General features: G+C 62.6%; 2 protein-coding genes across 2 annotated transcripts in view; one reads left to right on the top strand and one right to left on the bottom strand.

The window, feature by feature from the left end:
• RUVBL1 (RuvB like AAA ATPase 1) overlaps positions 1-5609 on the top strand; it is a 30628-nt gene extending 25019 nt beyond the window's left edge. The window contains exons 9-11 of the mRNA XM_052657878.1: positions 870-972; positions 4352-4443; positions 5231-5609. Coding sequence (XP_052513838.1) covers positions 870-972; positions 4352-4443; positions 5231-5390 — 355 coding nt within the window. The 3' untranslated portion in view covers positions 5391-5609. The remainder of the gene's footprint in view (positions 1-869; positions 973-4351; positions 4444-5230) is intronic.
• Positions 5610-10964: 5355 nt separating this feature from the next.
• Positions 10965-25208, bottom strand: SEC61A1 (SEC61 translocon subunit alpha 1). Its single transcript, XM_052658722.1, has 12 exons — positions 25103-25208; positions 24895-24962; positions 22011-22076; positions 21844-21922; positions 20729-20860; positions 18985-19094; positions 18557-18710; positions 16801-16961; positions 15607-15804; positions 15169-15360; positions 13726-13802; positions 10965-12786 (listed from the first exon to the last, which is right to left on the bottom strand). The coding sequence occupies exons 1-12, from the start codon at positions 25107-25109 to the stop codon at positions 12600-12602; spliced, it is 1431 nt and encodes a 476-aa protein (XP_052514682.1). The 5' UTR covers positions 25110-25208; the 3' UTR covers positions 10965-12599.
• Between the last annotated feature and the right edge of the window lie 787 nt (positions 25209-25995).

The following is a 25995-nucleotide window of genomic DNA, read 5'->3' as shown; positions in this document are numbered from 1 at the left end:
CCGGCTCAGCTCGCTGGGCTTCCAGACGCGGCTGAAGCCTGACACGTGCCGCAGGGTCTGCCTGGCACACAGCCCGCTGGGAGCTGGTGCTGTTCAACCCGGTGGGGTGGCCATTCACTGGTTCGGCTAAGGATTCGAGAGAGAGACAGGTAAAAGTTATGATTGGACAGTTCCCCAAAAGAAATAAAATAACTGATGAACACAAGGGAAGGCATTCAAACGATTCATGAATAATCAGGGACGTGCAGAGTCAGGTGAGGTGTTAGACCTTCCTTTCCCTAGAACTTTAAGCAGCAAACTGTGAGGCTGCTCAGTGCTGGCCACAGTGTCGTGGGGCCAGGTCGCTCACGCGGCTGCAGACGTGAGCACATTCCTTGGTTCAGCCGTCCATGTGTTTAGGGAGATGTTCAGGGTTGTGTCCAGCTCTGTGAGAGATGCTGAGGAAATGTTCATGGCAGTTATGCCTAAGACACCGTTAGTTATAACAGTAACACTAGGGACCGCTACATGAATGCCCGGTGGTTTGGGTCCAGTGAGACTCGTCATGGGCTCTTAATACTGAAACAACAAGGACGGGAGCGGCCCAAATGGATCTGCACACTTAGGGTGGCGCGCGGGGGTGGCAGATGCCGCTGTGAACAGCCTCACTGCGGCTGCAGTTGGCCTTCTCCTCCTCCCCCGACTCCCCGTGGTGGTGATACTTGCAGAAACAATGGCGTGGTTTCTGATGCCACCCGAGTGAGTCTGTCCTCACGGTCCTGCTTCTGACTCTCAGAACGAAAACTAGCTGCTTTGTTATCACCGGGGCCTCGGCCATGGTTCCACTGTCCAGAGAGGCCCGAGTGACCTGGAACTTGTCGGCCTTGCAGGGGCACGGAGGACGTCACCTCTCCCCACGGCATCCCTCTCGACCTTCTGGACCGAGTGATGATTATCCGGACCATGCTGTACACCCCGCAGGAGATGAAGCAGGTGGGCAGCCGCGCCCCCTCCTCCCCGCCCTCGCCCGCCCTCGGGTCCCTGACACCGGGCAGGATGGCAGGACGGAGCCCATGAGTGTCTCTGGCTCCCCACCGCCCCCCACGGTGCTGCCGGCCGTGGGCGTGTCTCCGTGCTCCCAAGCCTTGGCCCACCTGAGTGACACACGAGCCAGCAGGGCGTTGCCTCCCGTGTCCCAGCGGCTCAGCTGCCAGGAGTCCTGGCGGTCCTCTCTTCTACCCCATCCCGCCTGGTAACCTTAGGACGCGGGAAAACCAACTGGAGGACCGCCAGTACGGAGGCCCCAGCTCTGAGCGAGGCGGCAGAGCGCCGCTCAGTGATGGGCTCGCCCAGGCGCCAGCCCGCCGGAGCCCAGGCCCCAGCAGAGGGAGTGTGGGTGGCGGCCGTGGAGTGACGCTCACAGGGAAGGGGCGCAGGGGCGCACCGAGCTCACGGCCGCACAGGGGCTCCACCTGTGCTGAATCAGGAGAGGTGATGGGCCGCGGGACTGGCCTCGTCTGCAGGGCGCAGCCCCAGCTCTCCATGCAGAGTCGGAGCCGCAGCCACGTGCCCGCAGCGCCCGCAGCCTTGGCAGCCCCGTCCCTTCTGGGCCTTCCGAGCCATCCTCTCCCCCGGTGCTGGCTGAGCCCTAAGTGGCGATTCCAGGACACAAAGCCGGCCGTGCGCTGCGGGGCCCAGCCATCTGCTCTGCCCACCCTGACCCCAGACAGTCTCGCTGGGGCATAGGTCTCTCACTGTGGGTCCCCGTATGGCCACGGCTGGGGACCTGGGGTGCCCAGGGCCGCACGGACATCCGGGGGACTCTGCCAGACCGTCTCCTCCAGAGCACTCTCTCGGATGGGGTGCTGAGTCGTTTGGTCCCGTCACTCAAGGTAGGGCAGACAGTTACTGCTGATGCTCTTAAAGAGCGGGTGCTGAGGTGTAGACTGGTTAGCTCCCGGGTTCACGCGGCCCATCTGTGGCAGGCCTGGGACTGGGACCCAGGCTGTCTCATCCTGAAGCCCCTTACCTGATGTCTCTGCCACCAGCCTCCTTCCCGTGAGAAATGCCCCGTCTGGGAGGCAGTCTCTGTGGCAATTGGCCAGCAGGCTGCTCCTTTCGGAGCTCAGAGGGCCTCTCCTGGACCCTCCGCAGCAGCACCCCGCCTGCATGTGGCCTGTCGGGCCTGGCCCTGCGTGTCCTGTTGACCAGCGCCCAGGAGGCCCGTGACGTGTAGAGCCAGCGCTCTCGCTGCGTGACGGCATGGGTCAGACCCCAGGTGGTTGTAGTTGGCGGCGGCAGCTGGGTGGGAGGTGGGGTCCATGGCTGGAGGCCTTGGCGCCACACAAGAGGCGCTCGCTCTTGGATGAATGCTGGGTTGAAGCCGGGCTCTCGCTGACTAGGAGCAGAAGCGAAAGCAGAGGAGAAGTCGGTCCCTTCCTCAGCCCACTGTTGTGGCTGGGGCGGCGCCCTGCACCCCGCGGCGCTTCGTGGCTGCGTGGTGTCCTCTGTGGGCCTCCGCCTCCGCTCACGGGACAAGCGCTCCCTCCTCTTGGGGCCGCTGGGAGGCCCCGGGGAGAGCACGGGAGCGCAGGGAGGAACGGCTGCTTCTCATGGGCTCCTCACAGCAGCTTTCAGTGACCAGGGCTCCAGGCTGGCATGGCAAGATCAGCCAGCCCGCCCCTGTGGCTTCCTTTCCACCCAGAGCACGCTGCGCCCCCGCCGCGCGTGTGCGTGCTGCCCCAGGGTCCGCAGGCTCAGCCGGGGGCCTCTTCTCGGGCTTTCTCTTGGGCGGGGAGATGACAGGCCAGCTCCAGGACAAGCCTGGCTTTGCGCATGCCGTTCAGGGGACAGTCTCAGCGTTTCTCCTGGAGCTCGGGTGGGTTTTTTAAAAACAAAGTGATGTAACTTGTGTACTCTGCCACCAGCGCCGACACCCTCATAAACTATCGCCTGCAGGTTATTAAATGATTAAAGATCTAATTTATGAACTGTCGCTGGTGAGCGGTCTGGAGCAGGAGCTCCTGGCATTGCTGTGACCTGCTCAGGGAGAGTGAGAGCACAGTGTCCCCAGCACCCTCTGGTGTCGGCCGCTCGCGCTGGGCTCTCCCCACCAGGCCCTGGGACCCCGTGTCCCCATCTCCCGAGAGTACCCTGAGGCCTTGGGGACTTCCTTGTGGCAGACCCAGCTGTTGGGCGAGAAGCTCTTTTTACTCGAAAGCGCAGAGCTGCCCTGCTCTGATGGGCGTGACCGGAGGGGTGTCCTTTGGCGGGAGCCTCCGCCCCTGCTCTCCCCGCCGCCCGCGTGCCCGTCTGGTGACTCCTCTGCTCAGCTGCACTTCCCGCAGCACCCAGACGGGCCCCTCACGCACATAGATGCTTGTGACTGAGGTCACACTTGGCAGCCCCTGGCTGAACTGACGTTGGATGTGGCCAGCGCAGCGTTTGTGAAATGTTTAGGTGGACAGCATTTTAGCGCTCAGGACATTTCATACCAAAGTCTGAGCTGAGACCTTCCTGCCAGCACCTGGCCCTTGGCCCTGGCGGCAGCGCTTACTGCAGAGCGGCTGCCTTCCCACCCACCTTGCCCCTGCCCGCTCGCCACTCAGGTCTGCGGGACCTGCTCCCGAGCAGGGCCTTCCCTGCCGACAGCTTCTGACCCTCCGGCCCCTCCGCCCTGGCGACGCTTGAGCCTGGGCTCCGTTCCCCCCACTCCCGTGGCTATGTCCCGGGCGCGCATTTATGGCTTCAATTTAAACGAGGCCCTCTTGATATCTTGTTTACGAAGCTGCCAGAGTGAAAAATTCCTGTGTTATACGAGGCTCGACGTCCCCGAGTTATCTCAGCTACAGAACACGCAGCATCATTCCCCCGCTGCCCCTTATCACTCAGCACCGCTGCGTGGCCGGGCCCCAGTGCCACGCGCGCTGCCGGCCCCACCCAGCCCGCCGCCCACCAGCCCCTGGGCTTTCCAGGGCACGCGCGCCAGCCTCTTCACGACAGATGTGATGTCACCCAGTGAGTGATGTTATGAGGGCTGCTGAATCTTTAAAAGTAACTTTTTAAATGTATTTATTTAACCATCATTTGTCAGGCAGAGAAAGGGTGTCTCTCTTTGCCAACGTGCTTACAGGTGGCAGTGCCCGCCCTGGGGAGGGAGGTTGGCTGCCCTGAGGGAGCCCCCGAGGGGCAGGGCAAGGGGGCACCAGCTGCCTCCTTGTGGGCCTGTGGCTGCGTCCCTGAGGGGTGGGAGGCCCTCAGTGCCCACGGGGGTGGCTCTGCCCCGCCCGCCCGGGTTGGGCCTCTACGCTCTCAGGAGGTGGGACGAGAATGCTGAGGTCGGCCACTGTTGATCACAATTTTTCTCCCAAAGATCATTAAGATCCGAGCCCAGACAGAAGGGATCAACATCAGTGAGGAGGCGCTGAACCACCTGGGGGAGATCGGAACCAAGACCACTCTGAGGTGAGCTGGCTGCCGGGCCCCGACTGGATGGGGGTCCCTGCCTGGCCCAGGGCCAGAACGGCCCGCTGGCGGTGTTGGGAAAGCTGAGCGGCAGGCAAGTCCTCCGTCCCGAGATGGGCCCCCTGCCCGGCGGCCCCTGGGGTGCAGGAGGGGTCAGCACTGGGCAGGGGGGCGGGGCAGGCGCCCCCTGCGGCTGCAGCACCTCTGCCTGGTGGCGGGGAGGGGCGCCAACAGGCGGCTGTCCTGACTGCTCCCAGCGGCCAGAGGCCCCGCAGTGTCCTGATTCCTTCCTGTGAGTCACAGCCTCTCAGTGCTCAGCCCGGCCTGGCTCCCTTGGCGTCGGCGCCTCACTTCTCAGGGGGACGCAGGGCTGCAAGCTGGCTGGGTGGCACGGTGCGTGCAAAAGCACTGGACTTGCTCGCCTCTGGATGGCGCCTGTGCTCTCGGGCACGCTTTCCTCTCCCCGCCGTGTGCCCCGCCCCGTCGACCCTGGCACTGGCTCCCCACCCCCGTGTGCCCCCCAGGTTGCGGGCCCCTTCTCGAAGAGTGGGCACCTCCTGCTGGAGCGCTTCAGGCGGTGACAGTCAGGCCGCGGGGCTCACGGCGTTTGGTGGCTTCCGGCTCCTCTGGTCAGGTGGTGGGTCCAGTGCTCGGGGAGTGACCGGTGTCCTTGTCTGCTGCGTGCGCAGCAGCTGGCACAGGCGCCCAGGGCTCATCAGCGCCCCCGCTGGCATCGGCAAGGGCTGCTGCCCGTGGCCCCGCCTCACCCCCGCCCTGGCCGCCCTAGGTACGCGGTGCAGCTGCTGACCCCAGCCAACCTGCTGGCCAAGATCAACGGGAAGGACGGCATCGAGAAGGAGCACGTGGAGGAGATCAGCGAGCTCTTCTACGACGCCAAGTCCTCGGCCAAGATCCTGGCCGACCAGCAGGACAAGTACATGAAGTGAGGCGGCCGAGGGCCTCTGCGCAGGCACAGCGGTCAGCCAGGCCCCGGGCCGGCCGTGGACAGGAGGCTCCAGCCACGCCGGCTGCTGTCCCTGCCCGGCGGACAGCAGCGCTGTGAGGTCGGCATGGAAACGTTCCCTTCAAGTTACTGTGGCTCCTCCCACGGCTGCTTTGAAGGAGCCCTGCCCCTGGTGTGTTTTCTAATAAACCCTGATAGGTTATTTTGGTGACATGACTCCCTTCATTTTTAAAAAGGCAGCTTTGTGCTTTGGAGCAGCTGGAGAGGTGGAGGGCTGTGAAGACGGCCCAGCGGTCCCTGGCCGCCAGCCCCTCGCCGCCGCGCGCGAGTCGTGTGCGCTGAGCCCGCGGCGCACACCGTGGGCTCTGTACACGTGTCCTCGGCGGTCAGCTGTCCGCTGTCCACCCCAGGAGCCGCCCAGCACCATGTCTTACCTGTGGCTTCCTCGTCTCTGATGGCCCGGACCGTTGTGAGCAGTGCCGGTCAGGTGCTCTGGCGTGGTGCCCTTAGTGGGGCTGCTTTGGTGTTTTTCTCATGATGAAACTGGGATTAAGGGTCACTAGGAGAAAAGCACGGGGCTTTTCCGTCAGGTCCTGTTGGCTGTGCCCGCTGGCGGGGCTCCTGGCTGTTGTGCTGGCCTGGGCCCCCTGGCCCGGGCGTGCCTTCCTCACCGTCCTCCTTGGAAGGCGTCTCTAAGCCCAGCCCTCTCGGGGGCGGCACCTTCACTTCACCTCCTGGAGGCTGAGTGTCTTTGCCCCGGAGGTCATCTGTTCTTCACCTCCTGGAGGCTGAGTGTCTTTGCCCCGGAGGTCATCTGTTCTCTTTTGTGTCAAGATGGACTTTTGGGTTTTTTACTTTCATTATTTAATTTATTTGGCTGCGTTGGGTCTTGGTTGCAGCATGGAGTTCCCCAGCCAGGGCTTGAACATGGCCCCCTGTGTTGGGAGCCCTGAGACTTAGCCACTGGACCACCAGGGAGGCCCCTGGGTTTTTATCAGATGCTTCGGGGTTATAACCCAGTACGACGTTATCTTGTTGCTCAAGTTGTTCAGCTTTGACCACCGGGATCCCTTTCAGCTGGGCCCTCTGTCCCTGAGCCATGCCCCCGCCACTGGGACGACGTCTTTTGTCAGGCCCTGGGAGGGAGGGCCCGCGGAGCGTGGGCAGACGCCGCCTGGGTGTCCTTGCCGGGAAGGAGGAACACGGTGCACTCTGCCGGGCCGGCCCTTGTCCCCGAGCCCGCTGCTCACCACAGGCAGCGCTCGGCACAGGAGCAGCGCCTCACGGGCAGGGTCTCCAGGTGCTTTCGTGTGTGCGAGAGGGACCCACCGAGACGGGAATCCTGAGCACCACCGTACTTGGCCTGCACGCACCCCCATCACCGGAGCCTGAGCGGGAATCCAGGCAGGCGGGCGGAGTGCTGGGGTCCTTGAACCCCCGCTGCCGGCATGGGTCTTGTGTGGGCCCTGCTGCTCCCCAGCACGGGGGTCCTGAGGCGGGGGGTGTGAGGGACGTGGGCACAGGGTGCGTGGTGCGGTGCTTCCCGAGGCCAGGGCCAGGCGGTCTGGCCTTAGCTGGCTTCTCTCCCCCACATCCGCGCCCTTGTCTCTGGTCTCCCAGCTTAAGCCACGCTGGGCCCACGGAAGCATGAACCGAAGATGACGCAGCGACAGCTCGCCCTGCCGCGGGGCCGAGCGCCTCCCGCGTGCTCACAGCAGCCCCTGGATTAGACTGGGGGCCCCCTGCCCAGCTAGCGACGGCGCATCGGGGGTTGGGGGCCGTGCTCCTCACGGTGCCATGCTCGGGGTGGGCCCTCGAGCCCTGGGGAGGGTGGGCCCTCGAGCCCTGGGGAGGGTGGGCGCGTGTTCACGGCCCCCTGTTCACTCTCCTGGCCTTGGTGGTGCCCAGAGAGATGGTCTGCTTGTCCGTTGGCACTCACGGTGAGGGGGACGGGTCTGGACAGGTAGGAAGGCTGGGTTATTTTAATTTCCCTCCTATTTTTCCCAGCAAAGCTTGTGATTATTACATTAATCTTCCAGGCGAAGTTTTTACGACCAATCCCTTGCCGACTATGAGAAGTTTCTCCATCCATTACCAAGAGGGAAACAGACCCTGGTGGGGAGGAAAGTATTTGTTACATCTTATCTGGCAGACACACAATCTACCAACAATTACAGCAGCCCCATTTTTTGCGCGACTTCAGCTCCGACGTGAAGAACTGTTGCAATGTTAACGGGAGGCAGGGAGGCGGCTGTTCATAGGAAGTGGCTGATCGTCCAGGCTCTGGTCCCAGGCTGTCCTGGGTGCCTCCCAGGAAGCCAGCTGGGTGGGCTGCCTGCGTCCCAGCCCCCTGCTCCTGTGCTGATGGCCAGGCGTGCATGTGGGCCCAGGGCCTACGGGCTCTTGAAAGGGAGGCCCCTGCTCCCATCTCCTCAGCCCGTCGTCACCTCCACCCCTCTTAGGCTGCACCCCCAGGATTGGTCCTTAGAGGATATTGGTTTTTAGAACTAAACAGATGATGATGACTTCTTGGCTAGCAGACCTTTCTCAACTGTCTTTCTAATAAAATGGAGCGCCACAGTGGTGGGGGTGCGTTCCCTGTTGGCCCCCTGTCTCAGATGCCAGCAGGCGTTGCCCAGGAAAGCGTCAGACTCGGGTGCCCCCCAGCGTCTGCACCAGCCTGAGCAGTGCCTGCTCTGGAGGGTTCCGGCAGAGCTGGCAGGTGGGCGGGGGCAGGGGTCGGGGGGCCCGGCAGGCAGGGGCGCAGCTTGGGTTGCCTTTGACCCTTTGGCCTTGATCCCTCTGGTTCTTGAGCTTTGGTTTCCTCCTGTGAAGATGGGTTGGTGTGCAGACTTGGGGGGTCTGGTGTGGCTGCATCAGGCACTCCATTTACTGAGATTCAGTGAAGAGTCCCGACCCCTGTCCCTCTTGGAGGAAGAGGGGGCCACACTTCATCCAACAGGAGCCGGAAGCGGCTGGGCGCTGGGCCCTGCCCCTCCTGGTCCTGGCAGCTCGGCCTGGGAAGGCTGGAGGTCCCCTGCAGCTGGACCCGTCAGTTAGGCCCACAGGCTGGAGAAGGGAGAGGGCCGGCAGGGGTCTGGGCCTTTTCCTCAATGTCCACTACTTCCAGGAAGGGTGTGCCGGCCCTCGCTGCCCCCGGGCCCCCTCTTCGATGAGGTGCAGGCAGGGCTGGGCAACGGGGATGCGGGGCGCTGGTTTCCTGCTTTGTCCCAGCCTAGCCCTGCCCCCTTGGCGTCTGGAAACAGGCCCGCTGAGAGTAGAACGGGGTCCACTCATCCAGTCCTTGCCCTGCCTCCGTCTCCTGGGGACAGCAGGCCCCGGGGACGGGGTGCCGGGGCGGCCGCAGGGCTGGCTGTCGCCGGCTGGCCCCGTCACCCTGGCCGTCACTCGCGGCGGGCGCGGTGATTAATGGCCAGGCCGTGCCGCCCGGGCCGCCGTCAGCGCGCGTCTGCGGCGATGGATGCGCTGTCAGGCGCCGGGCCCGCGCTGACCCCGGCCCGGCCGGCGCGATCAATGGGCGGCGCGCGCGGCGGCTGGGCCGGCGCGATAAGATGCGCCGATGGGCGCCCGCCGGCCGCCCGCTCGACATCGCCGTCGCCGTGTGATTAATGGGGACGCGGCGGTGCGGGGGACGCACGCGCGCGCGCGCGGGGCCGGCGCTCCCAGGACACGCGTGCGCCGCCCCGCGCGAGGGCTGGGCGCGGGGACCGCCGTTCGGCCTCCGCCCGCGGGCCGCCAGCCTCTCCCCACGGCCCGGCGTCTGGCCCGATCGCCCGCATTCCGCCCGGGGCCCGTGCGCGAGGGCGTCCGGCCCGGAGGAGCGCGGGCCGGTGCCGCGGGGCCGGCGAGGAGGGCTTCCCCGGGGAGGTGGCGCGCGCGCAGCAGCCGCCGCGCACCGGGCCCTCCTGCCCGTTTCCGGAGTCTCGGCGGCCGCCGGCCACGCGCGCGCGCCTCTGCGAGGCCACAGCGCCCCCACGCGGCGCCCGCGCGCCGCGCCGCCGCCCTGCCCCGCGGCGACGGAGGCCAAGCCCGTGGGGGGGCAGGGGAGGAGCGTGCGTCCAACGCCCACGGGGCAGGAGCATCAGGGAACCTTACTGAACCCGGCCTAAATTCAAAAAATCTCCCTTGCCTCCTGCCGTCAGCCACCCTCTGCTTTCTAGCATTTTTATTAGGACGTTTCTCACCTCCACTCCTTGGCCCTTTTTTCATTGTTATCCATGTTCACATAGACACCGCTCAGGGCAGTGCGATGCCCACCCCCCGTGCCCCGGGTCTATTTCGGGGCAGGGGAGTTGGGGGGCACAGCCCAAGGGACCCCATGGGACTGTCTGGAACCGGGCACTAGCAGGTGTTGAGGTCAGTGCAGAGCCTCCTGCTGGCCCTTGGACAGGAACACATGCCCACCCATGTCCCCTGCACGAGCTTCCTGAGGCTGGTGGGGAGCTGGCCCAGTGAAGGCCTTCAGGAGAGCAGGCCGGGGAGGGTGTGGGGCAGGCAGGGGTGGAGGGCAGCAGTGGGCCTGGAGCAGGGCAGCTGGACAGGCCCCAGGAGGCTCCCACATGGAGAGGTGGCAGCCGTCCCCAGGCCCCTCTCCTTGCCCCGCAGAGGCCTCCGGCAGAGGCACCTGCAGGAGCTTCCCAGGGCGTTTCTTCTCCGGTGGAGTGGGAAGAGCCCACCCTCCAGGAAAGGCCTCTAGTGGGGAGTGACGGCAGGGGGCTCCAGGGCTCCGTCCCACCACAGGCAGAGCCCAACTGCCAGGCGGGGAGGGCTGCCGCGCTCCGCCGGTGGAGAGTGCCTCTGACAGAGCTCCTGGGGGCTGTGACGGGCACCCCACCTCTCACGCTTCAGTGCTGGCTTCTGCAGGCCAGGCCTGAGCGCCCGTCCCTCCCAGGGTTCCAGGGTCCAACCTGCCTTGCTGGCACACCCCCTGAGATGTTTCCCGGATGAGATGAGCGCCAGGGCTCCATGTGGACAGCTCAGGAGGAAGGCCCTGTCCACATGTCGTTGGGGGCCCCTGAGGAGGTGGGCGTGGAAGGCCTGGGGGGTGGCCTTGTCTGGATGAGAGCAACAGCTCACAACACGGGCTCACGTCACTGTGGAAACGCCTACCGTTCAGCTCGATGGAAACTGCTGGAAACTTCTGCACAGCACGTCCCAGGGAGCAGCCATCGCACCTGGCACCGCTGCCTCCAGTGCTGGGGGTCCAGGGCGGAGTGGAGACCGCCGAGGGGACGGTCTGTCAGCCACCAGGTGGGGAAGGACACGCGCCGCAGCCAAGGCCTGGACTCGAAGTGCTGGAAGCTGCAGTCGGCCCACCGCCCGTTCCTGGAGGGGCTGGAGTGGCCCGCACGCGCGCGGCACACCTGGACAACGGAGCTTTCCAGGTTCCCACCGAGGGGGAGCACTGGGCACTCCGTGCACAACGAGGACTCACGTCTCACACCAGCCCTGTGCCCCCGAAGGCAGACAAGGCCACGCCTTCCTCACTGGCTTCGGCAACAGAACTGAAAACCAAGAGACCACCACCAGGCAGCTTGTAAAAAGTTGGCTTTATTTGTTTCTTATTCACCTTATCTCAGTTATGCCGCTTGGGCGTCCACAGTGACAGTCCCCTGGAAGTCAGGGTCAGCCCGCCTCCATGACCAGTGACTGCGGGTCAGGCGCCCGAGCCATGCATGGTCAGAGGCTGCAGCCGGGCTGCGGGGGGCAGATCTCCCTGTGGGACTGGGTCGGACAAGGCCGCGTGTGGTGCGGTGGGTGCCCTGGCCGAGGGGGGACGGGCTAAGGCCCATCCTGGCTCTGCTGTCCACTCGCCAGGTGGTGCCGGGCAAGTCCCCTCGTCCCTCGGTCGGTCTGTTCCCCGGGCAGCACAGCCAGTGAGTCTCGGAGCCCCTTGGACTCGGATGGGCGCCAAACTTGCCGCCTCTACCGGCTCTCTGCCTGCTGCTGGTGGGGTCTGGTCTCCAAGGGGCAGTATGCATCCAGGGGGCTCCCTCCAGGGAGCACCCCTCAGGCTGCAGCACCTAACTCTGCTGGTCCCCAAGAGGGGCTTCCCTAAAGGCCTTTGAGAAGGTGGTAATTCCTAAGATCTAGGTCCCCTATTATTGCAAACAGAATTTGTCTCAGACATAACTGTCTTTTTATATCAAACATGGGCGAAACTTAGCAAAAAACCAATGTCTGACCGTGATGTCACCGTGGATCTGCTGGGCGGTTCTGGTGACAGTGGAGATCAGAGGCATCCCGTCATTTACTTCACTTGTGTTTGGTCCTAAATACAGTAAAAATGTTCTAAAAAAATACAAATGGGAAGTCTTCAGCCTAGAAGGTAGTGTGTGGGGCCGGCCACAGCTCTTCCCCTCTTGAGGGGCGGGTGGTGGGGACGCAGCACGGAGAGCAAGTTCAGTGATGCCCAGGGCAACTGGACCGCTGGCAGCCCAGGGTCCTCCGCACAACGGACCGAGCTCAGCCCGGTGCGGCTGCAGAGCTGTGGCTCACAGCCCGGCTCCACCACTGAGGACACCCGGTCAGCCAACAGAAAGACGCACAGATGGGCCAGAAGGGTCTTCTGGAAATTCCTCTCTCTAGTTTAGAAGAAACTGTGTCCTAAAGAACTAATTTCAAAAGGGAAAATGATTGTCTTCCAGAGAAACCGTTTTAAACCAGATGTTCTGGCCGGACTGTGACGGGCACGCGCCGGTGAGCTGCCATCAGGCACCAGAAAAGCCTATTGCCGGGGGCCTGCCCTCCTGCCCCGAGACAGAGACGTTTCAACAGTATTTGTGCTTCTAACCAACGAGATGCTCCCTTCGAGTGGCGCAGCCGAGACTGCTGCGGTCGCCAGCAACACTGAGAAGGTGCAAAGGCTAGCGCAGAAGTGGCGTGGACACCGGGGCCGCTGGCAGCCCAGCCCCGCCGCTGGCGGTCAGCTGACCAAGACCCCACTTCTACAGCTCCGCCGCCAATGCCAGAGCAAAAAGCAGAATTTTAAACTGGAAAATTTCTAGCATTTTACAAAGTGGAATGAAAAGAATATGAAACTCAAACACACAACTGAACCGAAGTCCCTGCGCCTCAGCAGTGCCTGAGACGAGCTCCTGCAGCGCGGCTCCTCCGTCCCCTCTCGGCCGTGGTGGGGCACGCCGCCTCTGCCGGCTCTGGGAGCCACAGCTCAGAACAGCAGGGCCCCCATGCTGCCGACCTCGCTCTGCTCCTTCACGAAGATCTCGAAGTACTGGTAGATGATGGTGACGGCGAGCAGGATCCCGGTTCCAGACCCGATGGCGCCCAGGAAGTCAGCCAGAACCGACAGGGCTCCGATGCACAGCCCGCCGAAGGCCGCGGCCGTGGGGATGTACCTGGGGAGGGGCACGCATCAGCCACAGGCCGCCCGGAGTCCTCGGGCCTGACCCAGGCTGCGGGAGCAGCTGTGCAGCAACCCGCTTACCTCTGCCTGAGGACCCCGACCCCCTCAGGGTCACTCCACGACCCCATCGGGTTTCGTCTGCTCAGGCAGCCTAGCGGTCTAGACTAGGGCTTGCTGTCTAGTGAGTTTGCACACAAGTCACTGGCAGCTACTCAAGCAGGACCAGTCCAAACTGAGACGTTGGAAGCGTCACAAAAGCTTTGGAGACAGGAACATAAAACGTCTCCTCGTGACTTTTCGTTGTATTTCTTCTGAACAGCACTATAAATCTAAAATTCTTAAAGGAACGAACGAACGGCCCACCCGCTCTGTTCAGCTCAGTTCAGTCGCTCAGTCGTGTCCGACTCTTGGCGACTCCATGAACCGCGGCACAAAATGACCCGGCATCTGCCACGCTGACTTCCTGTGGTTGAGGCAGGTGAGCTGTGGTCCCCGAGACGGACCTGGCCCTGACTGAGGACACTGACCCTGGAATCAGCTCTGCAGGAAGCCAGTCACACTCGTGCGTGCGTTCGTTCATGTGCGGAGGGAGAGCGAGCTGAAATAAGGTGGCTTAAGGGTCTACGGCGCTCACTCTGGCCCACCCTGCTGCCCACGGGGCAGCCTCACCATGAGGGGAGAGGCCTGCAGACTGCCGCAGCCCCCTCGCCCTCCCACCCCTGAGCGCAGCCCCCTCGCCCTGCCCGGGGCTCGTGGCCTCCAGCACGGGCCTCCCACACACCGGCCTCTCTGACCTCAGCTGCACTGGGACGCCCCCGAGACGCCCGACCCCCCACAAGCCCCGGTCTCCCCGCCCGGGCTGCCCCTCCGCGGGGGGGCTGAGGCGCCGAGCTGGCCCCCCGGCCCCCGCAGCCCCAGCGCCGGCGCTCACCGGTTGAGCTCGTGGACCATGGACGTCTCTCGGTGGCCCCTCATCACCATCTGCTGCTCCTTCAGCTGCTTTGCGACCTGCGTGACGCCCACCCGGGGGCCTGAGTCCAAGCCCAGGGCCCACCCGGGGGGGCCCGAGTCCAAGCCCAGGGCCCACCCGGGACGACGTGAGTCCAAGCCCAGGGCCCACCCGGGAGGATGTGAGTCCAAGCCCAGGGCCCACCCGGGAGGGCCCCGAGTCCAAGCCCAGGGCCCACCCGGGGGGGCCCGAGTCCAAGCCCAGGGCCCACCCGGGGGGGCCCGAGTCCAAGCCCAGGGCCCACCCGGGGGGACCCGAGTCCAAGCCCAGGGCCCACCCGGAGGGCCCGAGTCCAAGCCCAGGGCCCACCCGGGAGGACGTGAGTCCAAGCCCAGGGCCCACCCGGGAGGACGTGAGTCCAAGCCCAGGGCCCACCCGGGGGGGCCCGAGTCCAAGCCCAGGGCCCACCCGGGAGGACCCGAGTCCAAGCCCAGGGCCCACCCGGGAGGACGTGAGTCCAAGCCCAGGGCCCACCCGGGAGGACGTGAGTCCAAGCCCAGGGCCCACCCGGGAGGACGTGAGTCCAAGCCCAGGGCCCACCCGGGGGGGCCCGAGTCCAAGCCCAGGACCCACCCGGGAGGGCCCGAGTCCAAGCCCAGGGCCCACCCGGGGGGGCCCGAGTCCAAGCCCAGGACCCACCCGGGGGGCCCGAGTCCAAGCCCAGGGCCCACCCGGGAGGACCTGAGTCCAAGCCCAGGGCCCACCCGGGAGGACCTGAGTCCAAGCCCAGGGCCCACCCGGGAGGACGTGAGTCCAAGCCCAGGGCCCACCCGGGGGGGCCCGAGTCCAAGCCCAGGGCCCACCCGGGAGGACGTGAGTCCAAGCCCAGGGCCCACCCGGGAGGACCCGAGTCCAAGCCCAGGGCCCACCCAGGGGGGCCCGAGTCCAAGCCCAGGGCCCACCCGGAGGGCCCGAGTCCAAGCCCAGGGCCCACCCGGGAGGACGTGAGTCCAAGCCCAGGGCCCACCCGGGGGGCCCGAGTCCAAGCCCAGGGCCCACCCGGGGGGCCCGAGTCCAAGCCCAGGGCCCACCCGGGGGGCCCGAGTCCAAGCCCAGGCAGACGCTCGGCACGCCATGAGGCGCAGGCGCCCCCAGCACCCGCATGCGCTGTGCAGCCGCCGCCCAGGAGGCGGAACGGAAAGCCTAGCTCACCCTGCCTGCTGCTTCCCAGACGAGCACGGGTCCATCCACCCGGGGTCTGGCCACGGTCGCTAACGCTTTGGAACTGGCCCTGGCAAGGCCTAACTGCTCTGTGCGTTCAGAGGCCCATCCCCGGAGGAGGGCCAAGCCGAGCCCTCGCCCCAGCCGCAGGCGAGGACGCTGGTCCTGCGTCAACGCCTCCCAGAGGCTGCCCACGCTACTCACGTCCTTGGCGGAGGAGCCCGAGACCTCGATCCACGTCTTGGAGAAGAAGGCACAGGAGCCCAGCATGAACACGATGTACACCGCGGCGTGGACGGGGTCTTCCAAGACAGAGCCCAACGACTCGGGCGGGGACAGGTAGTAGCAGAGGCCCCCCACGGGGTAGGCCCGCGCCGGCCCGCCGGAGGAGCTGTCCTGGGGGGGTTTCAGGGAGCGGTGAGCGCCGCTCGTCACCCCACCTCAGCACAGAGAGCAGGGGCCCTCGGGGCAGCTGTCCCACCCCAAAGAAACGTCCCTGAACCGGTGCCAGGCACAACCAGAAAGCATCTCAGGGTAAACGGCGCTGGCCGTGAGCGAGGCACACGGGCGCCAGCATGGCCCAGCCAGAGCCTCACACCCGGCGTCCGGCCCCGCACGGGCTCCTGGGGCGGCCGCACTTACAGACCAGGTGCCCAGCAGGCTGACCAGCAGGTTGCCGCTGAAGCGGGCAGACAGCATCTGGGAGATGACGTACAGGTTGGACACGAGGGCGGACTGCAGGATGATGGGGATGTTGGACGTGTAGAAGAGCTTGATGGGGTAGGTGTTGTACTGGCCCCGGTAGCGCGCCGACTTGATGGGCAGGTCGACGCGGAAGCCCTGAGGAGCCAAGCAGAGGCGAGGTTCTCACCGCGCGCTCGAGCCTCGCGCAGGGCTCAGACCCGGGCCTCCACGGCCCTTCCCCGCCCCACACTCAGGAGCAAATGGACAGAAGAGTCCAGAAAAGCTGCTTAAAATGCACCCAAGCACAGCAGCGTTTCTGTCAGAAAACAAAGTCCCCTGCATTACAGGTGCACCAACGTGGAACACAGGAAGTGCCATCAGCGGGTGGCCAGTGTCCTCCCTGCTTCCACGGCAGCCCCGGACGAGCCCCACGCCCACAGCGCCCTTCTCGGATGCCCTGCTTCCACGGCAGCCCCGGACGAGCCCCACGCCCACAGCGCCCTTCTCGGATGCTCTCACTCACTGCAGAGAAGCTAAGCTTCTCTACTTTTCTATGAACACAACCTGTCCCTCTGAAACCCTTCAAAAATAAAAAAGGCTTCCTTTGTGTGTGTGTGTTTTTTTTTTTAAAAAAAAACAATCCCCCAGTGCCTAGAACGGAGTTCAGAATATTTAAAATAAAACCTCAACAATCAAACCCCAAGACCCCGAGGAGCCAGCTTGTCATTAACCGCATCACCTAACGGAGCAGCCGTGCTCAGCCCTCAGCACGCGTGTGTCAGGACAGAGCGGCTGACCGACTACAGCAGAGCAACAGGCAGCCGAGTCCTGTCCAGAGTCGCGCAGACTCACAGCGCAAGTGTGGACCGCTCTCGTGAGGACAGGCAGCCGCGCCTACAGCCACCCGCAAGCCTGGGCGAGCGGCAGCAAGGGCTCAGACTGCGCCAACTCTCACTTTTCTTGAATTAAGACCGTGAGACGTCAGCTCTGCCTCAGCCTGTCAGTTCAGGCAGGGTCCCGTGAGTCCACGGAGCGCCCTCCGTCAGATGCCAGCTGCTCGCTTCACTGTGATGCGATGGTTCACGCCACCCGGGGGTGTGGGCACGGGAAATGCAGACCCTCCTGCCTCCCCAGGGCTGGCTCTGAACCCACCTGGAAATAGATGACCACCGCGAAGACGAAGATGGTGGCGATGAGGTTCATGAGGTTGGGGAGGTTCTGGCGGTAGAAGGCCTCCCGCAGGGCTCGGACCTTGTCGGTGCGGGTGGCCAGCAGGTGGAAGAGCGCGATGATGGCGCCCTCAAACTCCATTCCTGTCACGGGCGAAGGCAGAGGGAGCTCAGGGCGGCCCTGAGCAGCCTGGAGGCCGGAACCGAGAACGGGGCCGGCTCCGGGGCACACGGCGCTGCTCTGGGAACCACAGCGGGGCCTCAGCCCTCGTCTCTGTTCTGCAGACCCCCCTGCAGCGGGGCTGGCCTTCCGTTTGAATTAACTGATCTCACTTCTGCGGCGTGAGAGTCAAGGGACATCAGGCGTGTGGGGCACCAGGTTTCCCTGGTGGCTCTGCCAGCAAAGAGTCAGCCTGTAACGCACGAGACAAGGGTTCCATCCCTGGGTCGAGAAAGTGCCGTCCAGAAGTGGCAGCCTGCTCCAGGATTCTTGCCTGGCGAATCCCATAGGCAGAGGAGCCTGGCGGGCTACAGTCCATGGGGTTGCAAAGGGGCAGACGTGACTGAGTGACTAACACTTTCAACGTCTGAACGGCTGTGTCTGCGGAGCTCCGGTTTAAGCGGTCCTGCCTGAGGGGCTCAGAGCTGCCCACCCCACGCCCCTGGGGGCTCCCTGGCAGCACAGCACCCAGCTGTGGTCAAGCTGTCCCGACAAGGCAGGCTCAGGCGCTCTGCTCCTCACCCCAAAGCCAAGCCAGGGGGACAACGCATGTGCCCACTCACGGCTGGTTGCTGTTGGCACTCAGGCCCCCCGAGCGTCCGCGGGGGCAGGCCAGCAGCAGAGCCAGGAAGAGCACCAACGAACAGAGCACGCCCACCAGCAGCTCAAGGGAAAGAGCAGGAGCGGCCTCCACTGGTGTGGGGACCTATTTCAGTCTAACAAGATTATGTGGGTTCTGGAGGCCAGCGGTTGTCTCCGGCACTTACTTGACAGAAAACAAACGTGTGCAAACGTTTGCTTCTCCTGGGCCTCTCCTGAGTGAATAACGCATTTAGTGATGAAGGAACCTTTCCTAGTAAGTCACACTTCCCTGAATGTTCAGAACTTTTTCTTGAACACACCCTCGGTAGCCTTACATTCACCATGCACCTGCTGTGAGCCTAGGCCCCGTAAGCTCCTGGTATTTGTCATTTAATCCTGGCAGCCAACGGCGTGGCCAGGATCTGAGCTCAGCTTGCGAGCGCCCACATCCCTGCCTCTTTTACAAAGCTGCCCCTTGCAGAAGCTGGAAGCAACTGGGTGTCCACCGGGGAAGCCCTGCTGGAGAGCTGCCCCGCCTGGGCAGTGACGGCCAGGCTGTGCTAAGCGAGGCGGGGCTGGCTGTCTCGGAGGGGCCAGTGTTTGCAGCGTGCTCTCCAGGAGAACCATGCCACGAACATATCGGGGTCAGCAGAAACCCGTGTCTTCAGAACCTTCACAGACACACGCGCAGACCAATCAGAAGTGACGCACCTAAGACCGACCTTCTTCCTTGAAACGGGGGCGCGCACGTGCTGTTCAGCGAACCCTGCCCACGGGCGCCTCTCCCCTGAAACGGGGGCGCGCGGGTGCTGTACACCGAACCCCGTCCACGGGGCGCCTCTCCCCTGAAATGGGGGAGCGCAGGTGCTATTCACTGAAACCTGTCCACGGGGCGCCTCTCCCCTGAAATGGGGGTCCGCGGGCACCGGGGCCTCACCTCGGCCGGTGTTGACGGTGGTGGGGCTGAACGCCTTCCACACGATGGTCTCACAGATGTTTGTGGCGATGAACAGGGAGATCCCAGAGCCCAAGCCGTACCCCTTTTGCAGCAGTTCATCCAGAAGCAGAACAATCAGGCCAGCCACAAAGAGCTGTCGGTATTAAGAAATAAAAAGGTACAGAAACCTAGAGAGACTGCCTGAGTGCTCCCCACAGCCTGGTTCTGCCCCTCCTTGGGAGCTGGCTTCTCCATGGGAGCCCCTGAAGGCAGAGGGCACGCCCGCCGCTGGGGGCTCCTCTGTGAACTCAGAAGGGAGCACAGGGCCCGGGCTCTTCTCAGGAAGCTTCTCTCAGCCTGCCTCAGCTCTGCTGTCTGGCGGGGGCGGGCGTGAGGGAGCCTCGGCCGTGGGGCCGGCCCAGCACTACCTGTATGGTGATGAGCAGGCAGACTCCGGCGCCCATCTCGGACGGGTCCCCATACATCCCCGTCATCACGTACACGATGGACTGCCCGATGGTGATGGTCATGCCGAACACTGTGGACGAGAGGAGAGCTGCGTGCCCGGGGCCAGCACACCGTCCTGGAGGACACGGCGACCAGACGCCAGCTCCACGCCAGGAGGACAAAGGTGAGGCCCACAGACCCTGCCCCCAGGGAGCTCGGCCACACCGACAAAGCGAGAGCAACGCTCGGTGACTCAAGCTCGGGACAGAGCTCGTGGGCGCTCTTAGTTCCGCCTCCTGCTCGACGCATCTCCTTTCAGTGACAGGCAGGGGGAACGGCCTGAAGCATCACCACCCAGCTTCTCAGGACAGATGTGAACGCAACTCAGGGACGTCCCCAGCCTGCACACCACCCTGCGGCCATCATCTGGGGCCCAGGTTCCAGGAGCACTCGCCCAGGTCACCAGACAGGCTCGCGCTTCAGGGCACCGAACACAGGCTCGGCGATCAGGTGAGCCTTCCCGGTTCGTATTTAATGCATTATTTAAGGAAAAACCCATCATGCCGCCAACCTACTCGGCCTGCTCCCCTGCTGCACAGCTCTCCCGAAGCTCTCCGAAAGGAGGCTTTCCTTTTTACGGACAGTCTTGGGTCCTGTATCATTCACTTCATTCCACTGGGATGTACGACGGAACCCACAGGTTTTCGCTGGATCCCACGGTGCTGCACGGATCTTACAGTATGGGACTGGGACTCAACTCCAGCTTTTCGGCTCAGTTTGCCGCCCCCGCCAAGATATATACATTCTACTCCACAGTGCCTGTGGTACAGTCCCTTTCTGACTTTTTAAAAGTGCTCAATAAGACCAAATTCTTAAGGCAGAAAAAAATGTTTTTATAAAATCCAAGACCAAAGAGAAAACAGCCGATCTATAGTTCTGAAAAATAACGCACATATATATTCTAAAATCCTGGTTCGTGTCTGAAACTGACAAGTGTCAACTAGATTAATCTTTTGTGCTCAGCTCTTTAACCTACTAACTTAAGATCTTAAAACACGCTGGTGTGGAAGGAAACACGGCTGGGCAGGAAAGTGTAATTATTGTTTCCTGATTAATACCTGTCAATCCACAGTCCAGCTTAACTTGGTTAACTGTGATGACTGGTCATTGTTACAAGTGCCGCTTATGATCTACTACTGGGAAAATGCCATTCTCCCCATTTTTACAGGTGAAGAAACTGGGACACGAGTTGCATCTAACTGCCCAGAGTCACACAGCTGGCACACGGCAGAGCTAAGCCGAGAGGACCACCACTCCTCTAAAGTGAATCCTCTTAAACTCCCACAAGGAGAAATACCACCCTGCCAGGTACTACCACTGGCTAGGCACTCACTGGTTTTTCACACACAATATTCAAATGAATTCTTACCACGGCTCTGCTTCTAAGTGGGAAGGACAGGGTGATGGTGGAGGGCGGGCCCTCCAGCCTTGGGCAGCGATGCCCTTCCTTTGCCTGCTCCAGCCCCTCCCAAGGGCCCTCTTGCTGACACAGGCCACACAGGGCTGGAGGGCCGAGGGGATTACAGCAACGATGCCCCCACTCCTGCAAAGACAGCCAACCCCGCCCCCCAAAAAACCCCAAGCCAATTGTTGATGACCCAAACTTTGTAGCAAATTCAAATTCTCAACTACAGACATCTGAACATCATTTACAATCCCACTTACGCTTTTGGGCTCCGTTGAAGAGGGCTCGGTCTTTCGGGGTGTCACCAACCTCAATTATCTTGGCGCCAGCCAAGAGCTGCATGATGAGGCCGGAGGTGACAATGGGCGAGATGCCCAGCTCCATCAGCGTGCCTTAGGAAGGGGGACAAAACACAGCTGACGTCAGTGTGGAGAAGCAAAACGCTGGTAAGAAAATGACCGCACACAGCTGGACTGTGTGCCCCAGCAGAAGCCCCACACGCTTCAGTCTGCCCTCAACATTCAAGTCAGAGGGAAGCCCCCAAATATCAGCAGTGAGAGGGCAAGTCAGTTCATTCTGTTTAGTCCGCCAGGTACCATTCTTTTTAGCAAGTCACATGGCACTTAAACGGACTGCTACATTTAAATTCACGAAAACAGATTCACGCTGGTTGTACAGAGATCTCGAAAACAGATTCACGCTGGTTGTACAGAGAAGATAAGTTTGTCTCTTCATCAGTTAACAAAAAGGGTGACGTTAGAATAATTTCCAGCGTCTGGAGATGAGGGCCATACCACTGTATCTAGTTTCGAGTAAATCTCTATTTCCATTACACTAGAACAAGCTATACTTCCAACTGATCTAGAAGTTAGTTTGAACCATATTTTTAAAATGAGTTAATCAAAAGCAGTACCAGCATAAACATTCAAAATCCCCCCTCACCCCAAACAGGTAACTGTTCAGAGTATACAGTACATTGTCTGTGCATTCATTTCTTTGGACACATACATGTAACCCGTAGATACGGACAAGACACAGCGGAAAAACAAATTACACATTCTAAAGAATGTTATCAAAACAGGGGAGAGAGAGACATGTCATCATTTCAGCTGCTTAAAAGGCACTCTAGTCTTCCCACGTTTTAGAAACCCCTACCACGTCGACTTGTCTTCTCGTTGCAGGCTTTGTACCGCATACAAAGCAGTTCTGAGCAGGGTGACGGGCCTGGAGCTGAAGCCAGCACTCACTAGGGCTGTTCTTAGCACGGCATGCGAACACTCTCTAACACTCTGGACGCCACGTGAAGCCAAGCCTGTCAGGTAGCTGCAGGCGGCCAGTCGAGCCCGCGCAGCATGGGGCGCAGGGGTCAGCCTACCTCTGTTGGAGGCGAGGATCACTCTCATCCAGTAGAAAGGGTCAGCTGAATCTGAAGACATGATTCCAAACAGGGGGATCTGGAAGCAAGCAGAGAGGAGCCAGGCACATGCCCCCGGCCCCCGTGCCCCGCCTGGGCCCCGGACGGCGGCCCCGGGCCCGGCTTACCTGGCAGCACACCAGGAAGATGAAGAGGGTGATGGCAGTCCAGAGCACCTTCTCCTTGAACTGGATCTGCAGCGGGGCAGAGCGGGCCAGGGCGGCGGGTCACCTTCGGGGCAGAGCGAGCCCGGCCGGCGGGGCGCCGCCACAAGCAGAGCGACGGGGGGCTCTGCCCAGGCGCCCTGCTCAGCTCACAGGAGAGCAACCGCGGACGCGCCCCGCCACGCACCAAACGCGAGTGTGCGTGCGTGTGTGCTCAGCCACACCCAGCTGTGTGGCCCCATGGAATGTGGCCCGCCAGGCTCCTCTGGCCATGGAGTCTCCCAGCCAAGGAGACTGGAGCAGGTCGCCATTTCCTCCTCCAGGGGGTCTTCCCGACCCGGGGGTCGGACCCACGTCTCCTGCGCTGCAGGCGGACTCTCTGCCACAGAGCCACCGGGGAAGGCTTTCTGTACATAAGGCACAGATGCAAAGAGACCGGCACACGCGTCACCCCATTCAATCTTCACACTGCGTAACGCCACCCTTGCTTTTACAAGAAAACTGAAGCTTAGAAAAATGGACTTCCCCGGTGGCTCAGACGGTAAAGCATCTGCCTACAACGCGGGAGACCCGGGTTCCGTCCCTGGGTCGGGAAGATCTCCTGGAGAAGGGAATGGCAACCCACTCCAGCACTCTTGCCTGGAAAATCCCATGGACGGAGGAGCCTGGTGGACTACAGTCCGTGGGGTCGCAAAGCAACCTCACTCGCGGATCCCACAGGTGTCATGGATTTGAGTACAAAGCCTGCGCTCTTAACGGTCAACAATGAACAGTGTACGACCTGACCCACAGTCACAGAATGCTGCAACAGAAAGAGGTTCCTAAACCAGACCCGCCCTCACGGCACAGGAGCATCACTTCTCACTTGACAGGGTTTTGTAATGGACAGAATCTCGCTATGCTAGAGTCAACTAATCTGCAACCCGTGTTTGTGTAATCTCCAGCATTCTCCATGAATCAAGGGCAAACCGATGTTATATACACCGGAGGAGGACGGAGAACTGCATATTCAACCGACTCACTAACTACTGGTAGCGGCTGTTTAACAAGAGTTTTCACCTCTCCTCTGGTGTGTAAGTAGGACAGGTGACTATTCAGAATCATTTTACAGGTGACTGAGAAGCATCACTGGGGAGACGCCCTGCCCAAGCCCCCTCTGCTCTGAACCCTAAGTGTCTTCATAGCACCTGCAGGCCGCACAGCAAGGATGAACGGCTTTAAAGGCTTAGAAAACACAGGCGCTGTTCTGTGGGCTGAGCATCTTAACACGGAAACACCTTCTGAGTGAAGGTAGTAAGTGAACAAAACCGTGTTCTTTAAAGGCACCTTTTAAGCTTTGTTCTAAGTGAGCATGGAGCCGGGGTCACAGCTCTGCGGCCAGCTCAGGGCTACAGCGCCTCTGCGCTGCCCACGGTGGGCAGGGCTCAACAGGACAACCGCACCACGGTGGGGAGACTGGACACTGAGACGCTCCACGCGGAGCTAGGGGCGTCCGCGGAGCTCTTCCTCTTGAGAATGCTCCCTGCGCCCCTTCCCACCAGGAAATCAGGAGGCAGCCAAGGAAAGCAACACCCTGCCAGGCTGACCGGTCATATAACGAGCTAGAAGCGACTCTTTACGGGGAGGGACGGTGGACAAGTTTTACAGGACTCCTCATTCTTAAATAACCAAGTCTCCTCTCCTGGAAGCAGCCAAACTCAGCAGCAAAACATCAAGAAACTGTCCCGGTTTTGCCTCCCTACGTCTGGAGTTCACTCTCTTGGCAGAATCCTCTCAACCTCTTCCCTACCCCAGAGCAATTTTCTAATCTGTCTGGCTCCCTGCCCACCCTTTCTGTTCTATCAATACCGAACGCCCTCCCACCACTGGTCGTTTCTGCCTTAGCAGACTCCATACTCCTTATGCCATCAGAATTCCATTCCTTTCCTTCAAGGACACGTCTATTCTTCCTTCAAGTCTGCCATCAGACACAATGTCTTCCAGAGCTAATCCCTTTTGGAGCCACTGCCGTACCTTGCACAAATTTCTACGGCTCTCCCACCTCACTCAGTTACACACAAGGCCAAGGTCACACATGAAGAGGCTGTGTGAGGGTGGATCCCAGGCGAGCCTGCCTCCAGAGCCAGGCCCTTTCTACTGTGCTGGGGACACGCGCGCGCGCGCGCGCACACACACACACACACACCTTTGCATACCAGCCCCTCAAAGCCAGCACATCCGTGGAGGAGACGCAAAGAAGGTGAGGACAGAAACATATTCCTACTAATTCTCCGTAAGAACCCTTCTGAAGCTGTTCTTCCTTGTTTAACGGCTTCGCTTACACCGGCAACTCTCACTGTTCGGGCCTGAAGCTGTGCACGTGCAAAAATTCTCGATAAAGAGTCGACAGAGCTCTACATTCCTATCTTCTCATGTTTCAATGAACCTGCTGTGAAGACACGGGTCACAATATGCCCTCATTCTCAGTTCAGTGAGGGCACACGAAAAGGCACAGACTCAGTTACACACAGTAAAGTTACTGCTCTCAGTTCCTCGCAGCAGCTGAACAGAAAGCGCATCTCCAGGAAAGAGGACAGCCGGCGACCCGCTCCCTGGAGCGGGCGGAGGGAGAGGAGCTCGAACCGGAGGCTGGGGCTCTCGAGGCCTTCCACTCAGGCCAGGGTCCTCGGCGGGGCAGCGCAACCCCCCGGTTCGGGCCACCCGGGGAACGTCCACAGAGCACGCTCCAACCGAAGCCCGGCGCGGCTCGGGGGAAAGCACGCCGCCCGGACCAGACTCGGGGGAAGGGGCGCCCACTCGGCGCGCCGGGGCCGCTCCGCCGCCCTCCCCGAGGCTTGCGGCAACTCACCTTCCGCTCCGGCTTCTGAATTTCGGGCAGGATGACGCAGAAGGGCTTGATGACTTCCAGGAACTTGACTGTCGGGGGAGAGACAAGAGGGGGGTCAGGGCTGGGGGGGCCCCGCGCCGCCCCGGGGAGCAGGGGCGCGGGGCCGGGCGGGCTTCCCTGCCAGCGGAGCGGGGTCGCGCCCGCGCCCGCGTTGCCCCGAGGGACTCACTCCCCATGGCGGCGGCTGCTCGGCTCCGGGCCGCAGTCCAGCTCCGCGCGCTGCGAGTGCCGCTCCGCCGCCGCCGGGCCCGCTCCGGAGCGCCGCGCCTCGCCGAGAGACACGTCAGTGCTAGCGCCGCGGCGGCCGCTTCCGCTTCCGCTTCCTGCCACGCGCCGCGCCCGCGCGCGCCGCCCGCGCCGAGACCACAACTCCCGGCGTGCAGCGGGGCCGCGCGGCCCGTCGGGAGTGAGGCCGGACGGGCGGGGCGAGGCGCGGAGCCCGCCGGGAAGGGGGCGTGCGCCTGCGCAGTTGGCCCCGCGTGTCGGGACCCGGAAGACGTTCCGCAGGCCGGCGTGTCGCCCCACGCTTCAGGGCCGCGGTGGTCGGTTTCGCGGGGGTAGACCATGAGCTCCTTAGTGCCGGCCTGTGCTGGGGCGTCCGGGTGCCTGGCGCCCGGCAAGTGCGCGGCGGCGGGACGACGGGCGTCCCTTTGTGGGCTCAGCGAGCAAACCCGCGGCCGCTTGGGGCGCGCGCCCCGCCGACTGTGGGGAGGGGGCGAGGCCGGGGGAGTCCAGGGGCCCCTGCCGGAGGAGGCGCCGTTGCGACGGCGGCAGACGCTGCGCCTGCCCGAGGTCTCCGGGGAGAGCAGGCCTGCTTGGCGGAGGGCTGTGTGAGGGGAGCGATAAGGTTTAAGGCCCTTGGGCCGTTGGGCGGGGCGAGGGGCGCTGGACGCGGAGTCTGGGGTTTGGGCCCGAGCAGCTGTGATCGCCGGTGGCACGCGGGAGGTACTCTGAGGAAGGAGACTCCGTGCCGTCAGCGTCTGGGGCAGGCTGGCGCTGCTGCCTGGCGTTAGGTGAGCTTCCCGGAGCGCAGCCGGAGCTGGGACGGATGGGGTAGGAGAG

This window comes from Budorcas taxicolor, chromosome 1 (assembly GCF_023091745.1).
Source record: "Budorcas taxicolor isolate Tak-1 chromosome 1, Takin1.1, whole genome shotgun sequence".
Taxonomy (NCBI): Eukaryota; Metazoa; Chordata; class Mammalia; order Artiodactyla; family Bovidae; genus Budorcas; species Budorcas taxicolor.
The sequence above is the reverse complement of the archived record's forward strand: the minus strand, read 5'-3'. Positions and strand labels throughout refer to the sequence as shown.

Bases quoted from the DNA above. Each gene is read 5' to 3' on its own strand.
- SEC61A1 (XM_052658722.1), bottom strand. The intron at 18,711-18,984 runs GTAGTGCTGGGC...TAATACCGACAG, and splicing joins GCCTGCTCATCACCATACAG to CTCTTTGTGGCTGGCCTGAT. The intron at 12,787-13,725 runs GTGAGCGCCGGC...GCCCCTCCCCAG, and splicing joins ATGGTCCACGAGCTCAACCG to GTACATCCCCACGGCCGCGG.